This window comes from Lissotriton vulgaris, unplaced genomic scaffold (assembly GCF_964263255.1).
Source record: "Lissotriton vulgaris unplaced genomic scaffold, aLisVul1.2 SCAFFOLD_760, whole genome shotgun sequence".
Taxonomy (NCBI): domain Eukaryota; kingdom Metazoa; phylum Chordata; class Amphibia; order Caudata; family Salamandridae; genus Lissotriton; species Lissotriton vulgaris.
This window is the reverse complement of record NW_028242555.1, coordinates 58748-72252: the sequence shown is the minus strand read 5'-3', so window position 1 is coordinate 72252 and position 13505 is coordinate 58748. Positions and strand designations below refer to the sequence as shown.

At 54.4% G+C, this 13505-nt stretch overlaps 1 protein-coding gene across 3 annotated transcripts in view; it reads right to left on the bottom strand.

Moving 5' to 3' along the window:
- ILK (integrin linked kinase) overlaps positions 1-9448 on the bottom strand; it is an 87460-nt gene extending 78012 nt beyond the window's left edge. For all 3 annotated transcript variants that reach the window (XR_015303780.1, XR_015303781.1, XM_086948348.1), the window contains exon 1: positions 9288-9448. Coding sequence is in view for 1 of the 3 variants with exons in the window: in XM_086948348.1 (XP_086804474.1) it covers positions 9288-9389 (102 nt within the window). In the remaining 2 variants the exon portion in view is untranslated. The remainder of the gene's footprint in view (positions 1-9287) is intronic.
- Between the last annotated feature and the right edge of the window lie 4057 nt (positions 9449-13505).

The window sequence follows — 13505 nt, the reverse complement described above, 5'->3', positions numbered from 1 at the left end:
CACCACTCCTCTCCATCTCTGCCTTAGGATCCAAGGTGCTGGCAGCAGCGGGCTGAGGATAGACATTCATGGCCGTATTTCATTGGGGATCACCACTGCTGGCTGCATCCCACATGTAGGCCACCATTCAGGGCACCCCTACGTGGACCCTCATTTATGAGAGGTCATCACCCGAGCACTCTCTAAGCAGACACTCATCTGTGAGACGTCAGCACCCCAGCACTCTCTAAGCTGACACTCATCTGTGAGAGGTCAGCACCCCAGCACCCTCTACACGGACTCATCTGTGAGACGTCAGCACCACAGCACCCTCTACACGGACAGTCATCTGTGAGAGGTCACCACCCCAGCATCCTCCACCATCCTAACAGTTTTCACTGGCTAATAACCTGCGGCCTCCTACCCCCACCCGCTCTGTGACAAGAGTCCCTAGCAAACAAACCCAAGTAGTATAGCGAGCTGCATTTCCACGAGGGCCCTTCCTTACCTTCACACCCACCGCCGCCAACCTCACAGCAGCATCCTCCGATGCTTCCTGAATGTGAGCAATTAAGGGGGGCGGCGTGGTGCGCTCTCTGGTACCGTCTGGGGCGTCGGTAGTGGGACTGCTTCCCCGAGGGCTGCTCAAATGGTTAAAAATAGTCGCGTGCAGGGACCGCCTGGTGTTTGCATGCAGAAGGGAACAGCAGCTGCCAAAACATTACAGCACTTGTTAGCTGGGCTTAATTGGCCCGTGTTCCCCAGTGAAGGAGGAAAGAGATGACGGCAGCAGAGACAGACTCTTTTACAGGGGCCATGGGAGAGACCGCACTGCCGAGGCCTAGCCATGGGAATGTGGGACAGCGGGGGCTCTGAAGAGCCCGCGGCAAGGAAGGGCTGCTTACAGTCTAACGGTGCTTAATTTGTGCCATGTGGGTTGAGGGTGTTGTTGGGCACCGGAACTTATTTTGGTAGCTTGGACTTACTTTTCATCATCAGACAGATTATGAAACAGAGCAAAAGAGAAAGGTACTAAAATTATGAAAAATGGACAGCAGGGTTCAACAAGCACTCACCTGGGCTTCCTCCGGCGGCCGTGGTCGGCATAAAATGACACAAAAACAAACCCCGAGAAAAAAAAACGAAACTCCGCCCACTGCCGCGATGACGACATCACAGAGGCGGAGAGGGAAAAAAATCGCGGGAATGCCCCCGAATCTGGTCCGGCCTTGACGGACAGATCCGGCTCCCAATGGCTAGCCTCCATTTATGGAGCTAGCCAATGGGAGCCGGGGGACGTTCCTGAAGCCAATATATGTAAACAATAGATTTCGCCTGCGCGAACTGCTTGCGCAGATCGCCAGGTCGAAACCTAAAAAGGATATGCCTTATCAACCAAGGACTCTAGGTGGACCACGTGCATCTCAATGCATGCTAATGCAAAAAAAGGTCTGGCTATTTCTTCGAGTTCGGTTTTCTTGTATGATTAGATCTGTTTATGGAGAGCATACAACAATCCTTTAAAATCTCCTTACTCCCTCTTTGGTGTGTTAGCTGCTTCGGTGGCCTCTGTTCTGCATGTGTGAGAGAATTGTGTGATGTTCCTCCTGCTACTGCCTGCCATCCTTTATATATTCTTTGTTTTACGGAAAGATGAGTTGCTGCGTTCCATGTTGTAGCTTTTTTTTGTGAAGTTTGATATAAAGCTTTAAACTACACAAAAGAGAAAATTATTTGCATTGCCACTGCTAGTTTTATTGCAGGTTGTGAATGAAAGCGTAAACCCTGACAAAATATGTGACCAGAATTCACTTTTGGTGTTTACATATGAAACAAGCAGTTTGAGAAATGGACTAGACGACTTTGTAAAATTGTAAATCACAACTTATTTATGGCTAATTGTTGCACAGAACAGCTTCGGTCTGTTGTGGCACTCTGGCATCACTTTGCATTCTGGGGTTTTGAACCCATAATAGAAGTGGTAAAAGAAAAACCACCAGCCCGACGGTGCAAAATGTGTTTGACTGAAATGCCAAGAATGGCTGATTATACCTTAGGTTATAGTGCCACTTGTCAGATGTGGGAAACAAAATTCGGCTCAGACTTATTGCCTTTTTTTTAGGCAATCACAGGCAAATAGCCTTTGAGCAGAGATAGCCTTTTAAAGGCAAATGGAGGCTACAATGAACAGTTCCTGGAGAAATAAATAGCATGATTAAAAAATGTTATTTACCGGAACAATGAGAGCGGCAGCTGGACCTGTCTAGAAGACAAAGAATGGAAAAAATGTGCTGGCACCCAGCCGCGGCTCATTCTAATGGGCTGAGGGCCCACAACCCCTCACTTTTTGGCCACTATAAAGAATGTCAGTCATGCTAAGCAAAGGTCAGCCTGCTAGGCACTCTTCATTTTCAGATCAAGCAGGAGAGCTGGACCTGTGCCTCTCCCTGCTCATAGTACAGGTCGCCACTGCTGGCGTCCCTTTTTTCCAGCCCAGGCTTGGCCTGGAGGCTGGGGAGATTTAGGGGGCGCTCCTACAACACAATGAGGCACTCTGCCTGAGCAGGAGCAGCACATGCTGGGGTGCTGCCCGTGAAGGCTGCCAGGGGTATCTCCGAGGGCTAGCAGGGGATGCTACAGTGACGAACGACATAGCAGGCCGAGCAGCAGGACCGGAAATGTCAAACAGGAAATCAGTGTGGGTGAATGCCAAGTCCTTAGAATAGGAACTCTGGCTTTTCTGTTCCAGGCAGCACAATGGCAGGCAAGACTCGCTGATGCCATAGATCTTTTATTCATTCCATACCTCTGCTCTCAGAAAGATAAACTGAAGCAAGCACAGCAGTGACACGACTTTGGTCTGATTGCCTACGCTAGCTTTAAGCCTGCTTTTCGAACTTGATAGGCTAACAAATGATGGTGACGGAATGCTGAATAAATCATACATTCACCCCCAGACAAGAGATCTGGGTTAAATCCATCGTTCTTTTGCTCACTCAGATTTCACCCATACCCCTAGCTTCTCTCTGCAACCATCATCTCCTTACCTTAATATTCCCCAGGTGCAGGAGACCATGGTTTTTGCAATGAGAAAGTTTAAGAATCTTCAGAATTCACAATAGTCGCAAATAAGTCCTTCATAAAATTGTTGTGTCTCTTTTTCACTTAACAAGGTGGTGGATGTCTGGCGAACAGGTCTATAAGATTACTGTTTGATGTTTGTTTCCATGTATGATTTCTGTTATCTGACCTTATTAGTAGATGCATGCAGCATGGGTCAGTGCGTATTAAGCAGTTGTATAGTTTGTATCAGAGACTCAACTGTTCATACTCATTTGTTCATTTTGTTTGCAGATAAGGCCTCGTGGCTCTTGCAGGCGCCATGAAACGCTCGGACTTCTGCCACTGCAGACTCTGGTGTGCAACTGTGGGCAGCTCTTGTGGACTTTAGGACATGCACTGTGCACTGAGCGCGCCCTTATACAGACACTATGGAACGAACCATTCACAGCTCTTGCAGGCTGGCAGGCATGCACGGTTCCTAATGACTTTGGGGCATGCACTGCATGCTGTTACTGCAGAATCGGTGGCATGCACTGCGCTCTTTTTGAAGGCTATGGCACTAACTATGGGCTGCAATGGTCGCTAGCTTGCACTGTGGCCTGTGACGAGCACTCTGCACTGCTATGGCATACTATTTATTTTATTTTATTTTTAGAGTTTTCTATAGCGCGAACTTGAACCGATAAGGTTATCAGAGCGCTTTACATAGCACCAGTTCCGTTACATGTTGTCACAACAGTTTACATAGAATCAGTTACGTTGCACATTTCAGGATCTTGAACCGTTTAGGTTATCAGAGCGCTTTACATAAGCCAGCATTCGATGTCCAGTGCCCTCCTCCGCCGTGTAGCGGGGGACCTCATCCAGCCCTCCGAAAGTCATCGAGCTGTCGGGACTAGGCTCCTGGAATTTCAGCTGACTTAGGAATACACGCGTTACAAAAGGTGCAAATAGAAAAGAAAAAAATTGCAAATGTACAAGAGATAGAATCACAAGAGGAGGAGATATAGATGGATATACTCTAGGCCTATACTGGTCAGAGGCAATAAGAGAGAGAGTAGGAAAGTCAAAAGGACAGTGAGAGCATTCGATGTCCAGTGCCCTCCTCCGCCGTGTAGCGGGGGACCTCATCCAGCCCTCCGAAAGTCGTCGAGCTGTCGGGACTAGGCTCCTGGAATTTCAGCTGACTTAGGATTACAAGCGTTACAAAAAGGTGCAAATAGAAAAGAAAAAAAAAAAAGAAAAAAAAAATTGCAGATGTACAAGAGATAGAATCACACGAGGAGGAGATACAAATGGATATACTCTGGGCCTATACTGGTCAAAGGCAATAAGAGAGACAGTAGGAAAGTCAAAAGGACAGTGAGAGATCTCTAAAATAGCGGAAGAAAAAGTTAGTAGAAGAGGCACGTCATATAGAGATAATGGCGGGGAGCGCGAAGGTCCGAGTCCGAAGGTTAGGAAAAGAAGGCTGGCATAGCCAGCAGGTCCAGGGGGGGACAGGCAGTCCGCAGCAAAGTCGCAGCCTCATCGTTCAAGAGGAGCTGGGCAGGGGAGTTCAATCCAGCGACCAGAGGAGGGTCAGGGGAAAAAGACCCCCGGCGCCCAGGCAGAGATGGAAGGCAGCAAAGTTTGCAGCAAAGGTTTCCCCTGGCATGCGTTCGTGTCCCTGGAGCCTGTGTCCGCCGGTCATCTGAAGCGTGTCCCCAGGGCGCCATCTTGGAGTCAGGCACCGTTTGCGCGAAGCAGCGTGGTCAGTGAAGGGGGGTGGGGGGGGGCACATTTCTGACCTCGGGCCCAGGCCCGTCTGTTGCGGAGAATGGATGCATGGCCCCCCGGAGCAGGTAGGTGAGGATACATACATAACCCAGTTGGATGGCGTGGGCAGCCCGCTGGATGCGCGTTGGTTGCTATGCCAATATTGGTTCACCTCCTATGGCAGCCCACGGTCGCATATTGCTACCACGCACAGGGGGGATACGACCGATGTTACTGACGTCCCGACCTTCCCCGCGCATTGTCCAACATCGCCACATTGACATTGCTCGATCACGTCCCTAATGGCTGTTAACCCTCAGTTCGCTCCACAGCAGCACCGCAATGTCTCTTGTGTCTCTAGCATGCGTGCCTGAGTAAGCCGCCGCCGTACTCCGTGTTTCCTTGTGGGCAAACACACAGTCGATAGTCGCAGGCGCCCCCGAGAAGGGTTTGACCCGGGTGCTGGGCTTGCCGGCAGTTGCAGATCATCGTAGTCGCTAGTTTAGTGCAAGAACGCCACACATTTCATGACCGTACATTGCCGTGGAGCTCTTTACTTTTGTGAGTTTCACGCTGGCCGCCATCTTGCGCTCCGTGGAACGCATATCGCAATTTACTCACGGTCCGTTGCCTGTTAGGTCAGCACACGATTTTCCGCGCCACATTATTGGCGGACACCTCTTGTATTCTCCCTGATGACCAGAGGGCGCAGATCTTGCCCATGAGATGCTCGTTTGGTCCGTTACTTCATAGCGCGGTCACCGCCATTTTGGGAGGTCGTCCGAGGTCCGCTCCGTCCACCTCCGTTTTTGCTTATTCAGGCAGTTCCAAACCTCGGAAATACCCGCCGGGAGGTCCCGACATGTTCCGACGGCCTATGTAGGAAAGTCCGTCCGTTTTAGGGTCATTGGCAGCCCGCTATCCGTCACAGCAGTCTCCCGACCGGCGGAGCTGTCTCAGGACACCAACGGGCTTTAAGACCACGCTTCGTGGCATGCACTGTGCAATCCTCCTGCGCATTGTACACTGCAGTGGACTCAATGACATGCACCGTGCACTGCTGTGGTTATAAGTCACACTGCCATCACAGATTGCTGGCACTGTCCGACACATAAGTATGCAAATCCACTGTAGGTCTACTTCTGCTACGGTCATTTGCAAGGTGCAGTGGATTGAAATAAAGTAACTAGACTAATAGAAGATACACGAAAAGCACAGCAGAGCAAACCCCAGACAGTGAACTCAACACTGGCTTCCAGCTGCTCAGAGCTTGGCTTCAAGGCCTAAATAACAAATCAGGGAACAAGACGAAAGGCCCCAGCGAGGGCCAAACAACCCCAGCGAGAAGCCTTCTCCAGCCAGAACTTTAACATAATCACCTACACAAGGGTGAGCGGCAGAAGTGTAGGAGGGCCAGAAGCAGGCTAGAGGTATAGGATATCCAGTTAAGAAATATTCCAAATAACAATTAATAAGATGTATCTAACTCTTCTAGTCCACAGAGCGCAGAAGCAGGGGTCGCTGGAATTTGTTTCCACATTATGAATGATAAAAAATACAATAAAAGTTACATACTAAGTGGTTGTATTGAAAACCTGCCACACCTCAAGCCAACCTTCACCTAAAATGGTCACCCCCTCATCTCAACCACTGCTCTGAGTAAGGAGAAAATCTGACCTAAAGATAGATCGTGATGACCAAAGATATCGGATATAAATTGGATCACAAAAATAAATGCCTCCAAATGATAATATTAATAAACAAGCCACTGATGAAAGACTCATCTACACTTGAAAGGGTCTCTTGGGGCTGCAGAATACAAACAGCATCAGAGACATCCAGGCTCACATCACCGCTTCAAGAGGAAGGTCTTTTGACACTTTAGAGAGTTTATGTCATCCGGTTTCAAGCGTGAACTGAGACAGCTTTACACCTTTCACGGAGTGACCACTGTCCGCCAGCAAGATTAGGTTTCAGATGAATCCTTGATACAGATCATGACGACGCATGTTAACAGCATCGGCAAAGGGGAACTTTCCTGTCAACTTATGTTCCAAAGCAGATCCATCTCCAGTCTCCCTGAATTTGAAGGGATCCATTTGTCGAAGAGAAGCACAACTGGCCGAACAACCTGGAAACAATCCAACTGGCATCAGGGGAGGGAGGCTGTGAAGAGATGAGAGCCTGCCGAGGAAATGACACAGCAGACGGGTGCTGGCAGTGGGTACGCGACACTGACCAGGCACGCAGTATAGTGAGCATATATTCCTTCACGTCTCCGGTCAGGAAAAATTATTTCAGATACAATTCTAAATACTGTAACTACTTGATAGAATGATATGTGAAGTCAGTTGATCAATTTCTAAAAACCTTTCTTACTAACGGGGGGGGGGTGATTACCTTTCTCTGCTTTGGAACATGCTAAGTGATGGGATAAGGTGAACTGTAGCTTTTAAAAGGCAACTAGAGAAGCAAACTCGGACTGTAGCGCCAAACAAAGCAACAAGGAGCACATCTGAGGCAGTCACATATTGTGCACTTTATATGTTGGAACGTGGAATGCAATATAGGATACTTTTAAACACTAAAGTTTATGTGATCAATATAGATTATCTTACAAAATGGCACTAGAATCTTGAAACCAGAGGCACAGGAGCAGAGATCTAAAAAGAAGTTTACCCCTCTGATGCTTTGCTCTGTAGCATCACTATAAACTCAGTCATTTTTTATTTGCCGTGCCCTATGTCACAATGCCACACACATGAAGATCAGACATAAGGTTGCACCCAGCAAGTTTCAGACTAAGCCAATAGTAGCACTGTGTCCAAATTGTATCAGAAGCATGCTGGTGGCTTGTACACATGCAAGACGGGCTGGTAAACATGCAGAGCGTTGCATGCAAGTGGACACAGCAACGATGTAGGGGATCGCTGGGATTGGCACTACAGCGATGTAGGGGATCGCTGGGATGGACACAGCAGCAATGTAGGGGATCGCTGGGATGGACACAGAAGCGATGTAGGGGATCGCTGGGATGGACACAGAAGCGATGTAGGGGATCGCTGGGATGGACACAGAAGCGATGTAGGGGATCGCTGGGATAGACACAGAAGCGATGTAGGGGATCGCTGGGATGAACACAGCAGCAATTATGGGGATCGCTGGGATGAACACAGCAGCAATTATGGGGATCGCTGGGATGAACACAGCAGCAAATATGGGGATCGCTGGGATGAACACAGCAGCAATTATGGGGATCGCTGGGATGGACACAGAAGCGATGTAGGGGATCGCTGGGATGAACACAGCAGCAATTATGGGGATCGCTGGGATGGACACAGAAGCGATGTAGGGGATCGCTGGGATGGACACAGAAGCAATGTAGGGGATCGCTGGGATGGACACAGAAGCAATGTAGGGGATCGCTGGGATGGACACAGAAGCAATGTAGGGGATCGCTGGGATGGACACAGAAGCGATGTAGGGGATCGCTGGGATGAACACAGCAGCAATTATGGGGATCGCTGGGATGAACACAGCAGCAATTATGGGGATCGCTGGGATGGACACAGAAGCGATGTAGGGGATCGCTGGGATGAACACAACAGCAATTATGGGGATCGCTGGGATGGACACAGAAGCGATGTAGGGGATCGCTGGGATGGACACAGAAGCGATGTAGGGGATCGCTGGGATGGACACAGAAGCAATGTAGGGGATCGCTGGGATGGACACAGAAGCGATGTAGGGGATCGCTGGGATGGACACAGAAGCGATGTAGGGGATCGCTGGGATGGACACAGAAGCGATGTAGGGGATCGCTGGGATGGACACAGAAGCGATGTAGGGGATCGCTGGGATAGACACAGAAGCGATGTAGGGGATTGCTGGGATGGACACAGCAGCGATGTGGAGGATCGCTGGGATGGGCACAGAAGCGATGTAGGGGATCACTGGGATGGACACAGCGAGGCGAGTGCAGTATTGAATCAATGTGCTCAGGGACATATACATCTTTAGGAGAGATTTAAAGGTGGTTAGACTAGAGAAAACATGGGTAGGTATCAGCTGTGCACTCCAGAAGAGTGACAGGGCATAAATGAAGGGGCTGACACAGGAATAAGAAGGGGCATGAAGATAAGAAGGCTCCTAGTGAAACGTACAAATTAACCTCAAATGAGGGGCTTTGTCGAAGGACTGCAGGATGGGAGGCTTTGCCAATTTGAAAGCCTTTGTTTTTAAAACTATTTGTAAAGTGTCAATGATTCAGCTCTGCTTTAGTGTCATTTTTCATTAATGTGCGATTTCTAAAAAACAGATTTATTGCTTGATATGAATTCCTGCTCCTCCCCAACCTCACAAATCCTGGGGGATACAAGTGTTGGTAGGAGGGATGCGTTCTATAATGTGTGCCACCGTTCTAGAATACTTCTTCAGACAGAGCTGTAGTCATGAAAGCCCTTCCAGGCAGCAAAGCACACACTTACCTTCTGTACGATCTCCCTGTGGCCGTGGCTTGCAGCCAGGTGGAGGGGCGTGTCATCACCCCGGTTCATAACATTGATTCTGGCTCCTCGCATGATCAGCATGTCCACCACCGTGGAGCGGCCCTCGCGACAGGCCCAGTGCAGGGGGCTGAAGCCGTGGTCATCCCTGGAAGAGCAAGAGCAGAGCTGTGTCAGATTAGCCCAAACCCAGAGCACATTTAACAGGCACTGCACAACAGTGGTGCATCACTCAGTAACCTCTTTCCACAACAGCAAGGAGGTGAAGCAGGAATGCAAACTCAAAGATTCTCAGGAAAGTGAACGCTGAGGAAGGAACCTCAGCTTAAAGTGCAAAACAACCTGAGGCTGCTTTATAGAGTAACTGAGCATGCAGTTCGACATGACTCTGAAGGTGTGCCTATTCACAAGAGGGTTCATTCATCCATTCAGCACACCAATTCACAAGGGACTGTAGCAAGAGGTTTACTTGAAATAAAAGGTGTTTTAACTCGTTCATCTTTGTAGGGCCATTTAGAACAACCATCCACCATAGTAGGAATCTCTAGAGTAGATTTTAAATTATAGGACCATGGCATATTCCACACCATCTAAAGTACCCCCTCTCTCTTTCCACACATGTACGATTAAAGTAGTGGGCTGTAAGGTAGGTTGTAAACCGAGAATCCGTTCTGCAGCACATTGCTGGGTGCAGGGTTGCCTCTTTCTACAAGAAAACACATCTATGCGCCTGAGTTAAATAGTTGAAAAACTCAACACTGGGTCTGGGTGTCACAAGCCAGTATCAGACCCACCTTCTAACCTCCCTCTGGCCAACCATTATGGCTTCCTTTCACTCGGACTGAAAGAGCAGAAAGCTCCAGATGAGTGGACCTTTTTCATGCTGTCCAGGAATCCCCTCCCGAAGGGCTGCAATTTCCAAGATCTTTATAACTGCATGTGGCGTGTGGGAGTGCGATGAAATGGATGCTATGCGGGCGTTGGCCAGTAGATGGCGCCGCTGTCTGCAGATTTCTGGCGAGAGGAATGCAGAGATTCACTCATCTCACTCGAGGGAGCACACGCCCTTCCTTCTCCGTGGAAGAGCAGTGTATGTTCCTGCCCTTAGGGGACAGATTGCTCATGCACACACGCCAGTCACTGTGTGATGCGATACGTCCACACCCGTGGGAGGAGGGCGCTAAATCAGAGATATCATATCGGTAGTGTGAAAGTACAAGAGGCGGCCAGGCCGGCAGCACCCAGAGCTGAGTGACTCCAACTCAAATGAAAGGCCTTTGGCGGCAGAAAGCAGATTCGCGAATCCCGTATTATAGGTACACACTTATGATTCGAGCCTCTGTTACCAGAAATACCACCGCTCACCTCTAGGACCTGGGAAAACAGCGCTCAACACACAGCCTTCCAGAGAGCGGAATGCGGTAAGGACTGTCCAGAGCGGTGGAGCCCCACACATGGCGGCGGTGACAAACATACAAGAATCGACGCAGGGAAAGACTATAGCTACCTCGAGAAGGCCACATGTGGCAGGCACGGCGGGGGCCTCCATGGGGCAGGTTCTTGGTTCGGTGACTGTCACATGGGATTCGGAGGACGGGAGGTGGACATTCTCCTCTGCTTAGGTTTTGCGTTTCACTCACCAGGACCATCCCGTCAAGATAGAGAGAGGAATGCAAAATAAAGTGCCCCACTCTGCACACTCCGAAACCTGATGGAAGTGAGAAGCACTGTGGGAACTTGTGGAGGGAGGAGGCCTTGAGACCTGCTGAACCAGGGACACCCCTCAGGCGAGCCTCTTTCAGGCGGATACCGGTCTAACTGCCGGCTACTCACCCTTTGGTCCAGGCTGATCCCTGGGGGAATTCACGGACTAGAAAGTGATGGCAAACCCCATACGAGGCGCCCCCCCCCCCCTGTACACAGAGGCGCCCCCCCCCCCTGTACAACGAGGCGCACCCCCCCCTGTACACCGAGGCGCCACCCCTGCACACCGAGGCGCCACCCCTGCACACCGAGGCGCCACCCCTGCACACCGAGGCGCCACCCCTGCACACCGAGGCGCCACCCCTGCACACCGAGGCGCCACCCCTGCACACCGAGGCGCCACCCCTGCACACCGAGGCGCCACCCCTGCACACCGAGGCGCCACCCCCTGCACACAGAGGCGCCCCCCCTGCACACCGAGGCTCCCCCCTGCACACCGAGGTGCCCCCCCTGCACACCGAGGCACCACCCCCTGCACACCGAGGCGCCCCCACCCCCTGCACACCGAGGCGCCCCCCCCCCCCTGCACACCGAGGCACCCCCCCCCTGCACACCGAGGCTCCCCCCCTGCACACCGAGGCTCCCCCCTGCACACCGAGGCGCCCCCCTGCACACCGAGGCGCCCCCCCCTGCACACCGAGGTGCCCCCCTGCACACCGAGGCACCACCCCCTGCACACCGAGGCGCCCCCCCCCTGCACACCGAGGCACCCCCCCCCTGCACACCGAGGCTCCCCCCCTGCACACCGAGGCGCCCCCCCTGCACACCGAGGCGCCCCCCCTGCACACCGAGGCGCCCCCCCTGCACACCGAGGCTCCCCCCTGCACACCGAGGTGCCCCCCCTGCACACCGAGGCACCACCCCCTGCACACCGAGGCGCCCCCCCCCCTGCACACCGAGGCACCCCCCCCCTGCACACCGAGGCTCCCCCCCTGCACACCGAGGCTCCCCCCTGCACACCGAGGCTCCCCCCTGCACACCGAGGCGCCCCCCCCTGCACACCGAGGTGCCCCCCTGCACACCGAGGCACCACCCCCTGCACACCGAGGCGCCCCCCCCCCCTGCACACCGAGGCACCCCCCCCCCTGCACACCGAGGCTCCCCCCCTGCACACCGAGGCTCCCCCCTGCACACTGAGGCGCCCCCCTGCACACCGAGGCACCACCCCCTGCACACCGAGGCGCCCCCCCCCCCCTGCACACCGAGGCTCCCCCCCTGCACACCGAGGCTCCCCCCTGCACACCGAGGCGCCCCCCCTGCACACCGAGGCGCCCCCCCTGCACACCGAGGCGCCCCCTCTGCACACCGAGGCGCCACCCCTGCACACCGAGGCGCCACCCCCTGCACACCGAGGCGCCGCCCCCTGCACACCGAGGCGCCGCCCCTGCACACCGAGGCGCCCCCCCCTGCACACCGAGGCGCCCCCCCTGCACACCGAGGCGCCCCCCCCCTGCACACCGAGGCGCCCCCCCCCCTGCACACCGAGGCGCCCCCCCTGCACACCGAGGCGCCCCCCCCCTGCACACCGAGGCGCCCCCCCCCCCTGCACACCGAGGCGCCCCCCCCCCCTGCACACCGAGGCGCCCCCCCCCCCTGCACACCGAGGCGACCCCCTGCACACCGAGGCGCCCCCCCCCTGCACACCGAGGCGCACCCCCCCCTGTACACCGAGGCGCCACCCCTGCACACCGAGGCGCCACCCCTGCACACCGAGGCGCCACCCCCTGCACACAGAGGCGCCCCCCCTGCACACCGAGGCGCCCCCCTGCACACCGAGGCGCCCCCCCTGCACACCGAGGCGCCCCCCCTGCACACCGAGGCGCCCCCCCCCTGCACACCGAGGCGCCCCCCCCCTGCACACCGAGGCGCCCCCCCCCCCTGCACACCGAGGCTCCCCCCCCTGCACACCGAGGATCCCCCCCCTGCACACCGAGGCTCCCCCCTGCACACCGAGGCGCCCCCCCTGCACACCGAGGTGCCCCCCCCCTGCACACCGAGGCGCCACCCCCCTGCACACCGAGGCGCCACCCCCCTGCACACTGAGGCGCCACCCCCTGCACACAGAGGCGCCACCCCTGCACACCGAGGCGCCCCCCCTGCACACCGAGGCGCCCCCCCCCCCTGCACACCGAGGCGCCACCCCCCCCTGCACACCGAGGCGCCCCCCCCCCTGCACACCGAGGCTCCCCCCCTGCACACCGAGGCTCCCCCCTGCACACCGAGGCGCCACCCCCTGCACACCGAGGCGCCACCTCCTGCACACCGAGGCGCCACCTCCTGCACACCGAGGCGCCACCCCCTGCACACCGAGGCGCCACTCCTGCACACCGAGGCGCCACCCCTGCACACCGAGGCGCCCCCCCCTGCACACCGAGGCTCCCCCCCTGCACACCGAGGCTCCCCCCCTGCACACCGAGGCTCCCCCCCTGCACACCG